At 37.1% G+C, this 16,459-nt stretch overlaps 2 protein-coding genes across 2 annotated transcripts; one reads left to right on the plus strand and one right to left on the minus strand.

Moving 5' to 3' along the window:
- Positions 1-348: 348 nt before the first annotated feature.
- Positions 349-3,933, plus strand: LOC125681899 (uncharacterized). The gene is made up of 3 exons (XM_056155279.1): positions 349-680; positions 838-1,011; positions 3,166-3,933. Exons 2-3 carry the CDS (start codon positions 939-941, stop codon positions 3,813-3,815), a joined length of 723 nt encoding a protein of 240 aa, XP_056011254.1. The 5' UTR covers positions 349-680; positions 838-938; the 3' UTR covers positions 3,816-3,933.
- Positions 3,934-8,827: 4,894 nt separating this feature from the next.
- Positions 8,828-13,011, minus strand: LOC125681254 (acetylcholine receptor subunit beta-like). The gene is made up of 2 exons (XM_048921263.2): positions 12,830-13,011; positions 8,828-10,187 (listed from the first exon to the last, which is right to left on the minus strand). The coding sequence occupies exon 2, from the start codon at positions 10,093-10,095 to the stop codon at positions 8,863-8,865; it is 1,233 nt and encodes a 410-aa protein (XP_048777220.2). The 5' UTR covers positions 10,096-10,187; positions 12,830-13,011; the 3' UTR covers positions 8,828-8,862.
- Between the last annotated feature and the right edge of the window lie 3,448 nt (positions 13,012-16,459).

Genomic DNA, 16,459 nt, shown 5'->3' on the forward strand with positions numbered 1-16,459 from the left:
AATGTATTAATTATTATCACGCCTCAGACAAAATTATTGAAATCTAATTGGTCAGATCTTGGTCACATGACGCCGTGAAGAAAAAAAAAACCCCGTATCATGCGAGTAAAATCTGTATTGGGTGAGTAATTTTATTTATTGTCGGGTTCGACTTGCAGCTGTGTCAAAATGGCGAAGCGATTTGGGCAGACGACTGCAACACAAATAGACGAGAAAAGGCTAAAAGTTAATTCAGAGAATACACTTCGGTGTAATGCAAAAGCGGCTTAGATCCTTAGGGACTATCTGAAGGAACAGGGCCAAAATGAAGAATTTGAGGCCTATGATACACTGGCAGTCGGTCTGTCGGAAGTTCTGGGTCATTTTTACTGTGACGCACGGAAACCGGATGGAGAGAAGTATAAAACATCGTCCTTCGAGAACATCAGACATTCTCTAAACATATATTTACGATCTCCACCCTTTAACATCATTAAGGACCCGGAGTTTGCAGATCCAAACCAAAACTTCAAAGCTGTGATGGCGGAACTGAAATGAGAGGATCTTGGAACTGTTACCCACCATGCTGTCATTTCGGAGGCAGATCGGGAAAAGCTGTACACATCCATTCATCTTAGTCCAACGACACCGTGTGGTCTCCTGAATAAAGATCAGTTTGATATTCGGCTGTATTTCTTCAGGTAGGTGTAGACTTTTACTTAAAGAAAACACCTGTAGATTTACACATGTACACAGACACAGATTTTCAATATAGTCATTACATGTGTATTTCTGATTTTCAGACAAGAAACAACTAAAAGAAGAGTTTTAAAATGAAAGAATTATGTAATTTTGCAGAAGATGCTGTGAAAATATGCATATGATACCATGACAAAGCAGATATTTGTTGTAAAGCGAGATCCAAAGTCGGACCAGAAGTTTGTGACTAAAGTAAATGCATGGACGAGATGACGAAAAATCATAGGGAGAACGACAAAGAAAACATACCTCCTATTATACCCGAGATACCAGGTAATTTTGTCATCTTCATATATTCATTAAAAGTGTAATGCAAGGTGAAGATAACGAACAGTGATCAATCTCATAACTTCTATAAGCAATACAAAATAGATAGTTGGGCAAACACGGACCCCTGGACACACCAGAGGTGGGATCAGGTGCCTAGGAGGAGTAAGCATCCCCTGTTGACCGGTCACACCCGCCGTGAGCCCTATATCCTGATCAGGTAAACGGAGTTATCCGCAGTCAAAATCAGTGTGCCAAGAACGGCTTAACAATCGGTATGAAACACGTCAGACAGCATTTGACCCAATGCGAGGTTGTATTGACGAACTAGATCGTTATAACGACCATAGAATTTGCGAAATGCTGACTTCAATCGAGACTGTTGAAATCCCTGTACCATCAACTTGTTTGTCAGTAGCTTACCTCGATTTAAAAACTGACTATATCTAGAACAAGCTCTTGCATATCGAATCAGTTGAGATATATAAACACCATATGCAGGTGATAATGGAATATTGCTACACAAATGTGGGAAGTTGACGATGGAGAAGCTGAAATCATCCCGTTTGTCATACAGTTGAGTTGTCAGTTTGCCGTTAATGTTTACTTTCAATAAAATATCTAAGTATGAAGCAGAAATGGACGACTCTGTGGTGTCCTTTATTTCGAGCTCACAGGATATATCGCTAAATACTGTAAACGTATTATATTTGGCGTGTACGATATTTGGCGGAAATCGTTTTTTCAACAAGTTAGCGTAAATTTGATTTAGCGCATTCCTGAATTACTTTAAACCACAGGCAATTGCATCGCTTGGGGGTCGAATTTACTATATAAAGAGTAAAGGTATAGAACTCGAAATATAGGGTACCCAAGTTAGCCGATGTAAAAACAATAAATTAATTGATATAAAATTCTACTTTGTATTTTAATTTATTCATACATAATCAATCTACATTACTACCAAAGTTCATCCCGAAATTCCGTATACTTCCCAAGATATGCAGAAATGAACTCAGAAAAATGCCTGTTATTTTTTGGTTGACTTTTAGCTGGGCCCTGACACTATACGACTACACAGAGTGTTTGAGCATTGCAACAAGATATCAAATAAAATGTGCAGCATAAATATCATTTTTAAAATGAATTTCTAACCCCAATTCATAAAATGAAGTCCGTAATAGCTCCAAGTGACTGAAAATTTTTAAACCGTCTGTACTTTCAAAATCCCAACCATCAACGGTAGTTATGACTAATTACCCAAAAGAGATGGAAGGACCCATAACGATTTAGAGACTCAAATACTAATAATGATCACTATTGATTCATTATAGTACATGATTTATGCTAATAACAAGCCTTTATAAATATACAAATGTCTTATTATGTCTATTTTTATCTAAATCACAGTATCACAGGTGTTTGACGATTGATAATAATGATGTCAAAGTGGGTAGTTAGTGGCACCGATGAAAATGACTGTGATAAAATGAAAGTACACACGGTTTTAAGTTTTCAGTCACTTGGAGCTATTACGGACTTCGTTTTATGAATTGGGGTAAGAAATTCATTTTAGAAATGATATTTTATGATGCACATTCTATTTGATAGCTTGTTGCAATGCTCAAACACTCTGTGTAGTCGTATAGTGTCAGGGCCCAGCTAAAAGGCAACCAAAAAATAATAGGCATTTTTCGGAGTTCATTTCTGCATATCTTGGGAAGTATACGGAATTTTGGGATGAACTTTGGTAGTAATGTAGATTGATTATGTATGAATAAATTAATATACCGAGTAGAATTTTATATTAATTAATTTATTGTTTTTACATCGGCTAACTTGGGTACCCTATATTTCGAGTTCTATACCTTTACTCTTTATATAGTAAATTCGACCCCCAAGCGATGCAATTGCCTGTGCTTTAAACATCTAGATTTACGGATGGCATTTAGCGATGTACTTGATTTAGCGGAAGCTGCGTTCCGCCAAAGGCGCTAAATAGAATACACAGCCAAATGTAATACATTGACAGTAATACAATAATAATTCTTATACATATTAAAATTCTAAAAAAAATGATTAAGAAATGGAATTTTCATACATGAGAGTAGATATTATTTTGTGAATAGACAGTTTTAAATTAACATTCTGTTTCTTCAGACTCTGCGTATTGTCCAGTATCAAGCTACGAACTCTACATCAGTAAATTGAATCCTGGTCAACGGCTCTGGCAGCGCCCTCTGTCAACTTTCTCAGAAAATGATGATGTTTGGTACGCAAAAGTACCTGTGGAACAAAAAGTACTTGGAGCATTCATGTCAGAACTGAGCAAATCTTGCGAATTAAGTCAAGTATACACCAATCACTCGATACGAGCTACTGGGGTTACGGTTCTGTCGAAGGGGATGTTTGGCCCTACTCAAATTATGGCAGTAACAGGCCACAAATCTGTACAATCCCTTAGTGTATATCAACGTGTTGATGAGGAGGAAAAAAATCAAATGAGTAAAACCTTGATTGAATTATTAGTGCTAACACTAAAACATCAGCTGGCTCTACTTCCATGTGATATAAGTCGCCCAGTCATACAGTCGTGTTCATCCCTGAAACAGTTACCAGTAGCTACCACAAGTACAGCAGATGATTTAGTTGGTGTCGATATCGGTGCTCTCCTTGACAATTTTGGAAGCACATATATGTCCAACACAACCACCATGCAAACAAGCCAAACAAATCCAACCATTTTCAACAACTGTACCTTTACAATAATTTTTTTAAGATTTAAAAAAAAACCCACCTGGTTACCATAGTAACAATGTGATCAGTGGTTCCTACACAGGTCATTCTCTTGTTTACCATGTTATTGTTACTATTTTCAAATACTTTTACACTTGTTGACATTGTTGAATTTTCTCATCAAAAATATTAAAAAATAATTCAGAACAGTTGTTTTCAATTATTCTTAAACAAAAGGAAAGACATTTGTCTAAGTTGTATGATATAGACCCCCACATATACAGTTAGAGGTCTTCGACGTGATAAATTCGTTACACAGTTAGCCTCGCCCGATACGGGTTTTCTTTTCACACCATGTATTTTTCCGTATCAGGTCTTGTAACTAATATGATCTTCTATATTCGTTTATAAATTTGTGAACTGGCGAGAAAACAATAAGATAGATCTAACACGATAAAGAGTTATTATCCCATTGTAAGAGATGTGTATTTATTATAACAGCTTCAAGTCTAAAGAGTTTGTCAAACAGATGATAGTTTCTATCATTTAAATATAAACCATAAGTACAATTTGGAGAATTGTCCTTAGTTTGTAATGAATAATATTGATAATGCGTTTACCAAACGAAAAATATTTTAGAGGCTTAGAAATAATTTCTGTATTTTTTGTTTAATATACTGAGAGAGGCATCTTCGCTAGCTAAGGATTTACTATCCGTTCTGCTTTCTCTACAGCCCTTGGCTACGTTACATGTAGCACGATTTTCGTGTCAACAATTTCCTGCATATGATTGGATGCAGGCCAAGTTGCCTGCATCTAATCAGATAGCTGTTACGCTACACCACGCGCAAATTGTAGAGAAGCGGATCGGATCGGATCGTAAATCCTTGGCTAGCGAAGATGCGAGAGAGTTTGCTTCTCTAATTTCTTATTTGAGTAAATTTCATTTCCGAATAGTGCCAGGTACAAAAGACTTTTGTGTATTTCTAGTCTGCTGATTGTAACCCTGTATTCTTTATTGCGTGTATCATAGTCTCTGGTGTGTCCAGGGGTCCGTGTTTGCCCAACTATCTATTTTGTATTGCTTGTAGGAGTTATGAGATTGATCACTGTTCGTTATCTTCACCTTGCATAGTGTAAAATATGTTTTGAGTTAGGTTGAATAATGCAGCTTAAGCTTAATTGTGTGTTTTACGTCCCGTCGAGAATATTTCCACTCATGAATATTGAGACTTCACCAGCAGTAGGTGAATTTCCACAAATTTAGACCTTTCCCTAGCGCTCAGGGCCGTACCAGTGAGAGTTCTTCTACGCGGCAACACCTGCCACGAGCCGGGAACTCTGTTTTTAAAGGTCATATTCAAAAGACCCGTGATTCTCACTTCTAAGATGTCGAGCGCCTGTTGAAAGAGTAATCCTTAAATATATTACGTCTTAGGTTTGACGCGGCCATGACACGAGCGTAGCTCGAACTCACGACCTCCCGATTAAGAAGAGAACGCTCTACCACTGAGCTACCACGTCTTCAGGTACTTGTGAATACGGCTGTTATTTCGAAAGTGTTACGTAGACTGATAAGGACCTCAGTGCCCCCTTCTTTGTCGTAAGAGGCTACGGATGAGACCGCAAAATCGAGGCCCCGTGTCACAGCAGATGTGGCACGATAAAGAGCCATCCCTGCTCAAAGGTCGTAAGCGCCTAAAATAGGATTAAATTTTGCAACCTTGTCCTTCGCCGACTCCTTATGAGTGAAAAAAAAATTAGAGAGGGACCTTAAACAATATACAATAAATCAATCGATCGACTGATAAGAGGTCCCCAACCTGTGATTTTTTTCATGTCAAAATGGTAACTGAACATTTTATAAATTGTCTTCGTCAAAAGCATAGTGAAGTGTAAGAATAAAAGATTCATTGCAATGAAACATATATCATCTGTACTAAATCTGCCCAAAATTAATATCTGAAAAATAAGCTCAATTAGAAGAATGCTGTTGCATAATCTTTCCTTTCGAGAATTTACTAACCGATTCCTGAACTATAGTTTCACTATTACAAATCCACTCCAATGTTGGGCTATCTTATGTTTGGTTTAGGAGCGTCTTCGCTCAGGCTTGGATTTCACGAAAAAATCTCAAACTTAACTTTGAGTTTTCTTTTATTTGAGCAGTCAAAATTTGAGCAAAATCTCAGACTTAAGTCCAACTTTTGAATTAAGGTCATTTCGAGAAATCCAGGCCAGCAGACAATTATGAAGTTATTACCCCCCCCCCCCCCTCTATGGTTTCAAAGAGGTATGATTATTTTGACCTCAACTCCCATGCACGTCAGGAGCGAACTTAGAATTTTTTCAGAGGGACCAGGTTGACCCAGAGTATTTAAGTTGTTGATATCATGATATGTATTTTGTACGTTTTAATCATGCGCCAGCGATTACTAGGAGGGTACTCGAAAGTCTTTCAATCAACGGCACCTATCGGCAAATTTACAAAATATTCAGAACAAATAGTGTGAGGAACAATAACTCTGGGTAGACATTAAAATATTCTCATGCAAATGCGCTTCTGTCAATCATACATATCATATTTCTTTAATTTATCGTCGGCATGGGGTTTACAATGTTCATTACTACGGGGTATCTTTAACTCTCGACAAGCCAAAAACGTGTTCAGCTCGATCTTTATATAGTCTCTAATTTCAGGTACCTGTAATCAAATTCCACGTTATTTTTCTGCATTTACCGTATTCTTCTCTGGTGTAAAATAGAATCAACAGAAATATGCATTGTTTTACACATTTTGTTATCAACTGGAGTGTTCTTTTCCAAACTAAAGTGGATGAGTGCATTATTTGGCGGTATTTTGTCATTTACATAATGTATATAAACACAAATAATTTCTATTTATTATAATAATTAATGATTGCATTTAAAGGCAAAGGCAACCCTAACCACATTGTTGCTTTTATGAATAAAGTATTACTGATATCGCAGTCAATGATATTAAGATTTGCAAACCACAAACCATTCGGGCAACCATTTTCAGGAAATCCACATGCGCGAATTCAATTTCACTTGCCCGAAAACAAAAATGTACAAAAAACTAAAAAAAATTACGAACTTTGTAAGATAGCTTTTCATAATCTGCTTTATGCAAAAAAACCCAAACAAAACAACACATTTAGCTGCCTCGCTTTTTTCAACAGAAACACTTTTTCTATGAGTGATGATTTTGTGAGCTTCATGGAAGAACAACCTTTTACAAATGCTGAATCAAGATTTTGTGACTGGCCATGTTCAATACACCGGTCACAAAACATCAGGCTCGCGTTTTCCTCATACCTCAACCAAGGGCGTCCTTTCTTCCAGTAAGATAGGAATTTCCTCTCCCTCTTACGTTCGTATATTTGTTTGGCCAACTGCCTATCTTCGTCGTTGGCCTTGCACTTTGGTACTTTGCCAGGGACTGCCCCGGCAAAATACTTAAGACTGACATTGAATAATGAAAGTCGTTGAAAATGAAAGTAAATTATACGCATGCGAAATCTGAATAATTTTAAAGACAAATCCGGAACAGACCGAGTGAAGATGTGTAATTAATGGGACGAATGACTTTGTTTGGGGCGAGTTATTCTAATTCTATGACATGAGCACGCGCGTAATATTTATTTACTTCCGACTGTCAAATTAAAACTCCGACAGGTAATTTTTTTTTACAAGCCAGTCGGACTTGTTGCCAAGCGGATTTTACATGTCCGACAGGAAAATCACTGGCCGCGGGCGTTTGAACTACCGCTAATTTCGCAGACTGAATATCGTCAATGACAGTCTAAAACAACAAAAATCCTTGAACGATTAAATCTATATTAATCTATCATATATTTTAAATTACCCGCCGCTAAGAGAGCGGCCATTGAAGGTTAATTTATGATGTCACACCGTCGATTCCAGCTTATTTCATTTGCAGCATTGTAAACATGACAAGTCACGAACAGTTAAGTTTGGATCCGTATAGATTAGAGCCCGTTATTTCGCAAGAAGAAATTGAGAAAAGAAGACGTTCAATAGAGTCGCAGACCAGGCCCACAGACGGTACACGTTTCTTCATACAAATGTCTCAAACCTCAACTTGTCTTCGTGCAAATGATGGATCCACAGTTTACATAGTTTTTTCTTTTCAGATGACTTGGTTGGGTCACGAATTCCAAAGAAAAAAAATCACATCTCCCCTTCGCATTAGTGCAATTAACAGCTTGACAGGAAGACATCAACCAATTTATTGATATAATCTTTTATGATCTTAGAATCTCATCAAAACCGGAACAGACGGTGTGACGTCAAAATTATTCGTTTTTGCGGTTTTGAATACAAAAGAGTTCCACATCATGGCAGCCTCTATAGGTGGCGGGAATTTCTATTTTTAACGTTTTTAAACTTATCTCTGTCGTATATCAACAGAATAGTATGACAAATTTGTATCATATCATTAATCATGTAAATTGTTTTGGGATTGCCTTCCCCTTTAAAACCCTTGAATTGAAAAAATATCACGATGGTAAAGTTAACGCTACACTGCTATCACATCTATGCATCCAATCACAGACATTGGGAACATATGGAAAAAACCCATTGCAACCTTTTATAAAGAGCAATGATTTTGAATTCAGTAACGCAATTCAGTCCATACCACTGTTTACAATTTACCTGTATTTGATAGTCTGGAACCCCTCCGCCTTTCGTCAGAAAAGCATTGAAAACCCCCCTCTTTCAAAAAATCCTGGATCCATCCCTGCTTGTAGAGGCTTATTCCTTGATTTCAATAAAGAATTCTTGATATCAGTAGTTCGAATTCTTGATATCAAATAGTATTTTAATATAACCAGTGTTTCATAATATATAACCAGAAATACTTTGCGAAACGGAATAAAATGCAGAGAAACCAACCCAAAAGTAAAAATTGTACCCGGGAAAATATTGATACCATACTCTCTCTCCCTTTACTAACAAATGGGGGGTGGGGTGGGGTGGTTCAACCCCCGTAACCCCTATCAAGATCAGTCAATGAACTTCTTTATAAAAGTACACACTGTTTGTGAAGATGGATCAGCATTTTATTTGACTGAATCAATAGAATGATGCAATAACAATAATGTATACCATGTTACAATTCAGTAGTAAAAATCCAAACATAGAGAGACAGAAGCGATCTGTCGCCATGCTGATATCGCGCCATGTCAGGAGTGTAGACCCCGGGTCTTCCTTAACGTCTTTAGCGATTTCCTTCTCGTCAACTGTCACCTTGCGCTTTCTTCTACAAGGAAAACAACTGCTACCCAGGACAACTCCATGAAACTTCTGTAGATAGTTCGGAATTAAGGTGTTGTCATCCCTGTGATAAAAGCGTAATCCCACAATGACTCCTATCATCATAAACACCCCGATCATAAAGTCTCCAAGAAGTTTGTAGCTGAGGTAGGAAACGCTGGGCTCGGACCCTTCCGGCAGTTTATCTTGGACTAGGGTCAAATAGACAGCAACTGCTAGAAGGACTGTTATTGCAAATCCAACACGTTCACCGGAGTCAGTAGGCATCAAAAATACAAATAATTGTAGGAACGATAGAAAACAAACCGGCAGAACTAAACTGGATATATAATAAACTGGACGTCTTTTCATTCTGACAGACATGCGCACTTCTTGAAATTGAAGTGTATTGGTGACGGTATAAATTTTCGTTTCTATAACATCCCATAGGGCATTTTCACTGTAGGTGGACACACTCATTGTCTGACTGGGAGTGTAGAATTGTATTTCAGAGGGCAAGAACCCTGGTATGTAAAAACTCATAAGACAAGTCTGGGAATCGAAAGGGTAATAGGACAAATCAGCGTCACAAGTACTTTCGAAGAGGTTAGGCACAATCCAAGTTATCAGTCCACTACTGTCTAACCTTATGTTAAGATTTTCATGTCCAATTTCTGTTAATGTGTTATAATGTAGCATATTGACGAGGAACGGTACCCATATTCTTTTCTGGGGGACAAGGGTGGTATACAAATCTCCTCCATAATTGGAGAGATTCCACGTCAAACGGTTGTCCCTCCAAATTACCCCTATGGCTCCAGTTATTGAGAACTTGCTGACGGATTCGTCAAATTCTTTAATGCTTTTGAAGGTAAACGTGACGTTTATTTGTAGCGGATCGGCCCTATCTGCTCCGGGTCTGATGTTGGTGTCGTACGTAGATGGGAATATAGCGGTGTGTAGATTCAGTTCGTCACTTAGTGTGTACGTCCAGACCAGAGGCCAAACATACACGAGAACACCGACCAATAATAGTCTCAATGTTTCTCCCATATCCCTGCACTAACTTTAGCCAGTAATATAATCAACCAACGCTGTATCCAATTTTAAGAACACCAAGAACTGTATTTAGGTATTGCTGAGCACTGAAAGATAAGAAGTAATTATTGGAATTATTTTTATCACACACAATGCACACCTGTCTGTTAATTTAATGAGTCCACTAAGTTCTAAATCTATTTTAATACTTAAGTCCTATTTGCTGATCCATCAATTTATTGGAGGACAATGGAGATTAAACTTAGTGCAGAAGTACGACATCCCGTCTTACAACTAAAGGCATCGAAAACCAGCTGTCGCGGAAGTGGACTTCACATTGAGTTCAGACTGTACCACATCGCCGTAAATGGTAATAAAAGGAAATAAATTGTGTTGTTAAATGATATTCACAATCTTTATCTTGAAATGTTTTGATTTTTTGACATTTGTTATGATGAAGAACAAAATTGAAAAAAGAACTACAATCAACTACACACATGAACATATAACTACAACCATCTCCAGACATGAACATATAACTACAATCAACTCCTGACATGAACATATAACTACAATCAACTCCTGACATGAACATAAAACTACAATCAACTCCTGACATGAACATAAAACTACAATCAACTACAGACATGAACATATAACTACAACCACCTACAGACATGAACATATAACTACAATCATCTCCAGACATGAACATATAACTACAATCAACTAGAGACATGAAAATAAAACTACAATCATCTCCTGACATAAACATATAACTACAACCATCTCCAGACATGAATGAACATATAACTACAATCAACTCCTGACATGAACATAAAACTACAACCATCTCCAGACATGAACATAAAACTACAATCAACTACAGACATGGAAATATAACTACTATCAACTCCAGACATGAAAATATAACTACAATCAACTAGAGACATGAAAATAAAACTACAATCATCTCCTGACATGAACATATAACTACAACCATCTCCAGACATGAACATATAACTACAATCAACTCCTGACATGAACATAAAACTACAACCATCTCCAGACATGAACATATAACTACAACCATCTCCAGACATGAACATAAAACTACAACCATCTACAGACATGAAAATAAAACTACAATCAACTCCTGACATGAACATAAAACTACTATCAACTCCAGACATGAAAATATAACTACAATCAACTACAGACATGAACCTAAAACTACAATCAACTCCTGACATAAACATAAAACTACAGACATGGAAATATAACTACGATCTACTTCAAACTTGAATAAGAATATGCAGACATGGATATAGAACTACAGCAACGCCAGAAATAGAAAGTTATCACAAATCCAGACATGTATGAAAGGTGAAGATAACGAACAGTGATCAATCTCATAACTCCTATAAGAAATTCAAAATAAAGAGTTGGGCAAACAGGGGACCCCTGGATGTACAATAGGTGGGATTAGGTGCCTTGGAAAAGCAAGCATCCCCTGTCGACCGGTTACACCTGCCGTGAGCCCTATATCTTGTATATTAATCTACACTAATACCATAAATAAATACACTAAACAAAATCCAGATAAGAATACCGAAGTGAAACAACTCCAGACATCTATGAATTACATACCTTAATACAAAACTAGAGTTCGCTCCGCATGCGGAAGGTCGGGGTTCGAATCTCGGCCGCGACAGACCTAAGTCGTTAAAACGGGTAGTGACAGTTCCAACGCCAAACGCTCGGTATCAGGCGTGAATGTCACGAGTCCTCGGATATTAAAAATGGATGTCCGTGTCACAGTAGGTGTGGCACGCTAAAGAAACCTCACTGCTCAATAACCGTAAGCGCCGAACATAGACCTAAATTCATCAATCAAACTTGGAGATACCCCATAATATCCCATGCTAGTCATCGAAGAGAGGAAATCGATGAAAAATGTGATAATAAAATAGAGAGTTGGGCAAACGCGGACCCTGGATATACCAGGGGTGGGATCAAGTGCCTAGGAGTAAGCATCCCCTGTCTACCGGTCAAACCCACCGTGAGCCCTATATCTTGATCAGTCAAAATCAGTGTGCTAAAGAACGGCCTAATAAGATTTATCGTTAAAATTTTGTGTATAATGCATCAACTTTTATTTGTCTACTCAACAAGAATTACTTGTATATTTTCACTCTTCATCTAAAATAAGTATAATTGTCTAAACGTTTCTGATAGATCAAATTTTTTAGGATACCTATAAGATAAAATGTGAGTCTCCAAACTCAACTGACCTAAACGGAAAATATAAGCATACATGATTTCTTATTTTGCATCAATTCATTTTTTAACGAAAATATGTACAACAAGGGGCATTAGCTGTGAAAGTGATGGCAACAATTTTTCTCCAAATTTCTCAATGACATAGGATTATATATTAATGACTAATAAAAACATTTATTGTGTACAAAAAAAGAATAGGAACCTAATAAAACTACGTTAGATAACCGTTCTTGGTGTAAAGAAATATATCGGGAAGAATTATTGTCTTGCAAGACAATAATTATTCAGTAATCAAAATTACATATTCATGTGCGTGCTTTGAGGTTAAAACAAGTTTGAAATCATTAATTTTAGGTGTTATTACTGAAATATATAATATAAAGTAATTTCCATTCAAGTTAATTTTTTGGTTACAAAATTACAGATAATGCCCCTATCATGAATGACTTTGCACCAATCAGTTTACCTTTGGTCTGAGGAATTCCGATCTGAAAATTCAGTGATTTACAGATGTGTCCCTCTGCTGTAGGACGAGGCTTCACGTTAGCAATGAACAAAGTCCTTGTCTGCCTCACACTGATGGTGTATGTGAATATCACCATTTGTTCTGAATAAAATCCAATAGTTACTTAATTAAACAAAACGCCATCACTGATAGGAGTTACAAAACGGGACCACATATGAATGGCGGATCTTTGACTAATGAAAAAACCACATTAATTACAATTCCAGTATTTCTCTTGTGAGCTTGCAAACCAAAAATCAATTGGCATCTAAAATCAATTCGGAGTGAAAACTTTCCGATATTGAGGGGCTTCAGTTCTCTTGTTATTTCTTTTGCATTCAACACGCCATTTTACGCACTCGCGTGAACGCACGTACGACGAAATATATATACATGTGTACATGTAAAACTTATACGGTACCAATTTTGATGCACCAGATGCGCATTTCGACAAATAATGTCTCTTCAGTGATGCTCAACCGAAATGTTTGAAATCCGAAATAACTATGAAGTTTTAGAGCTAAATATAGCCAAAAATAGCGTGCCAAAAAAAGTGGAGCCAAATTCGTCCAAAGATAAGAGCTATGCATGAGGGAGATAATCCTTAATTTGGAAATGAATTTCTAAATTTTATTCCAGCAATTAAATATACATCCGTATTTTCAAGCTAGTAACGAAGTACTTAGCTACTGGGCTGTAGAGACCCTCGGGGACTAACAGTCCACCAGCAGAGCCCCCCCCCCCCCCCCCCCCCCACATATGTATATGTGGGCTGGGGCGAAAATTTTCAGTACCTAGTTGTGATTATTTAGTGCTTTATATATATATATATATCCCGAGGGGTCCAGGTTAGAATAGGTCCTCAGTAACCCCTTGCTTGTCGTAAGAGTTGGGCGGTCCTTCGGATGAGACCGCAAAAACTGAGGTCCCGTGTCACAGCAGGTGTGGCAAATTCTCAACAATAGTTAAACAATATATATATATATATAATCTACACACCTACGACGCATTGAAGAATCAGGTAACGCAGAAATGCCTGGGCAATGCTCTGCCATATGAGAAATAAAGAACAACACAAATCGTCCGACATAGCAGGGGGCTTTCGCTCTTCACATTAAACATCGTTCCATTTAATCCCCAACATGTTCTATAGGTAATAAATTCGATAACATTGCAGGCCAGGGTAGCACATTGTAGATAGTCACTAACAACGCTTGAGGTGTTCGGTCGTGCGTTGCCCTGCTGGAGAATGACGTTACGTTGGTTGTTGTGAATAAATAGAACGACGTGCTAACGTAGAAGCTCGTTACGGTAGCCGGTTAAATTGCCCCCCCCCCCCCCCATCACCAAAGGGGTCTTTCCATGTGCTGTAATTTCATCCCAGACCATAAGGCTCCCTCTGTCTAATTGGCGGCGCAGCCGTCAATGTAATGTTCTCCGGAACAACGGTAAGCCCGAACACTGCTGTTAAGATAATATCTCAACTCGTCCGTAATCAGAACTTCCGCCTAATCTCCGTTATTGAAACGATGAGGTCTCATACACCACGGTAACCTCAGACGACAGTGCAGAAGAGGACGTCGAGGACGGATGTTGGACTCCCGCAATCTGCTCCTCACAGAGAGAGGAATCATCCGTCGATGCTCAGGGATACTTCTAGCGGTCAGATTGAAATCAATTAAGGAAATTTGATGTCCGTACATACATATGTACGTATGTTACCGACGTGACGTCACATGCGGAAGTCCTGATTGCGGGCGGTCACGAACGGTGCCAGTTTGCTAATATGCCATAAAGCATTTAATTAAAGTGTTAATATGAAATCCAAACTCCCTTGCCACATTGCTTTGAGACATCCCAGCCTCCAGCATCCCAACAGCAGCAAACGATCATTTTCAATCATGAAAGGTGAATATTTATTATTCTTTATTGCTGAAGACATACGTCTTATGGCATACATGTTTACAAAAATAATAAACAAGTTAACAATTGTATAGTATGGCATGGCATGACATTATATGGTATGTTACATAATACTGATGTGAATTTATAGACAGAGAATGCTACATAAGTAAATCATTACGTAAATTAAAGGCACAGTAAAGATATTTCCCCAAATTACACAACTCTTTGATTTTTTTTACACTTAATAATTGTATAAGTTTAAAAACAGATGGGTTTTTCCAATAATACTTCTTGATATATTTCCTGCGTAATTCAATAAAGTAAGGGCATTTTAAAATGAAATGAAATTCATCCTCAATATCTAAATTACAAAGTTTACAATAGCGGTTATTTCTTGCTACATTAAAATGACGTCCACTCTCAATGGCAAGATTATGCGAAGACATTCTAATTCTACTAATATGTTTTTTATAAACATGTGGTATAGCCTTCATCAAGTAAAATTGCAATGAAAAATAGTCATAAATGTACATATAAATTTTACATCTTGGTGAGGAGTTGATTTGTTCAACAATACTCTGCACAAAAATATCAGAAATTCTTTGCTTAATTATTGGGAAATAAGTATTACAATATACACCAAATATGACCCGAACCTATATCAAATAGTTTGTTTTTTATATGGATAGCCCAATTAATCACACGATTTCCACCCTTGTCTGCTTCTTCACGTAAACTTTTGTAACATGTTTTCAAAATACAATTTTCACTTTGTAATAATTTAAACCAAAATTTAAAAATTCTAAACCAGCGAACAATGTTCATGGGCAGTCTGCCTGTTTCTATATACACCATACCATTATTTGTATTTTTCCTGACACCCAGTACAGACTTCAAATATTCCAAGTGCACTTTTTCAACATCTTTTGCACTATGGCTACCCCAAACTTCACAACTGTAATTAAGTATACTTGTAACATATGTATCAAATAAGGATAACATTGTTTCTGTGTTTAAATACATTTGGCTGACTTTAGATTTCAAGGAAAACATTGCTTTTCTGCCCTGGCTGGCCAATTGCTTTTGTGTGGTGCTAAACTTTCCATTGTAATTCATTAAAACACCCAGGTATGTGAATTTATCAACAATTTCTATAGGCTCCCCATTCAGATGCCACCTTTCATTACTGCTAATTTTACTCCCATTTCTGAAAATAACTATTTTTGTTTTTTCTACATTCACTGAAAGATCCCACTTTGTGGTATAGGTAAAAAGTGTATCCAGCATGCTCTGCAAATCATTAGCACTTTCGGAAAAAATAACCATGTCGTCTGCATACATCAAGACAAACAGATTTAATTCTTGTATTTGTACAGGGATCATCCCTTTTGTTAAGAATTCGATCTCAAAATCATTAACATATAATGAAAAAAGTATGGGTGACAATACTTCCCCTTGTAATAAACCGATATCATTTTTGAAAACCTCAGACAACATTCCTGCTGATCTGACACAAGACTTCATATTTTCATACATCACACGAATAATACCGAGTAGTTTCCCCTTTATGCCAACAGTGCTAAGTTTTTTCCATAATTTTATTCTTTCAATTGAATCGAACGCCTTTTTAAAATCTATAAAACAGCAGTACAACTTTTTTTTCTTACATAATGTCATATCAATAAT

This window comes from Ostrea edulis, chromosome 2, assembly GCF_947568905.1.
Source record: "Ostrea edulis chromosome 2, xbOstEdul1.1, whole genome shotgun sequence".
In the NCBI taxonomy this organism is placed as follows: domain Eukaryota; kingdom Metazoa; phylum Mollusca; class Bivalvia; order Ostreida; family Ostreidae; genus Ostrea; species Ostrea edulis.

Excerpts from the sequence above, each read along its gene's own strand:
- LOC125681899 (XM_056155279.1), top strand. The coding sequence starts at position 939 with ATGGACGAGATGACGAAAAATCATAGGGAGAACGACAAAGAAAACATA. Across the intron at positions 1,012-3,165 it reads TATTATACCCGAGATACCAG|ACTCTGCGTATTGTCCAGTA; the intron begins GTAATTTTGTCA and ends CTGTTTCTTCAG.
- LOC125681254 (XM_048921263.2), bottom strand. The coding sequence starts at position 10,095 with ATGGGAGAAACATTGAGACTATTATTGGTCGGTGTTCTCGTGTATGTT.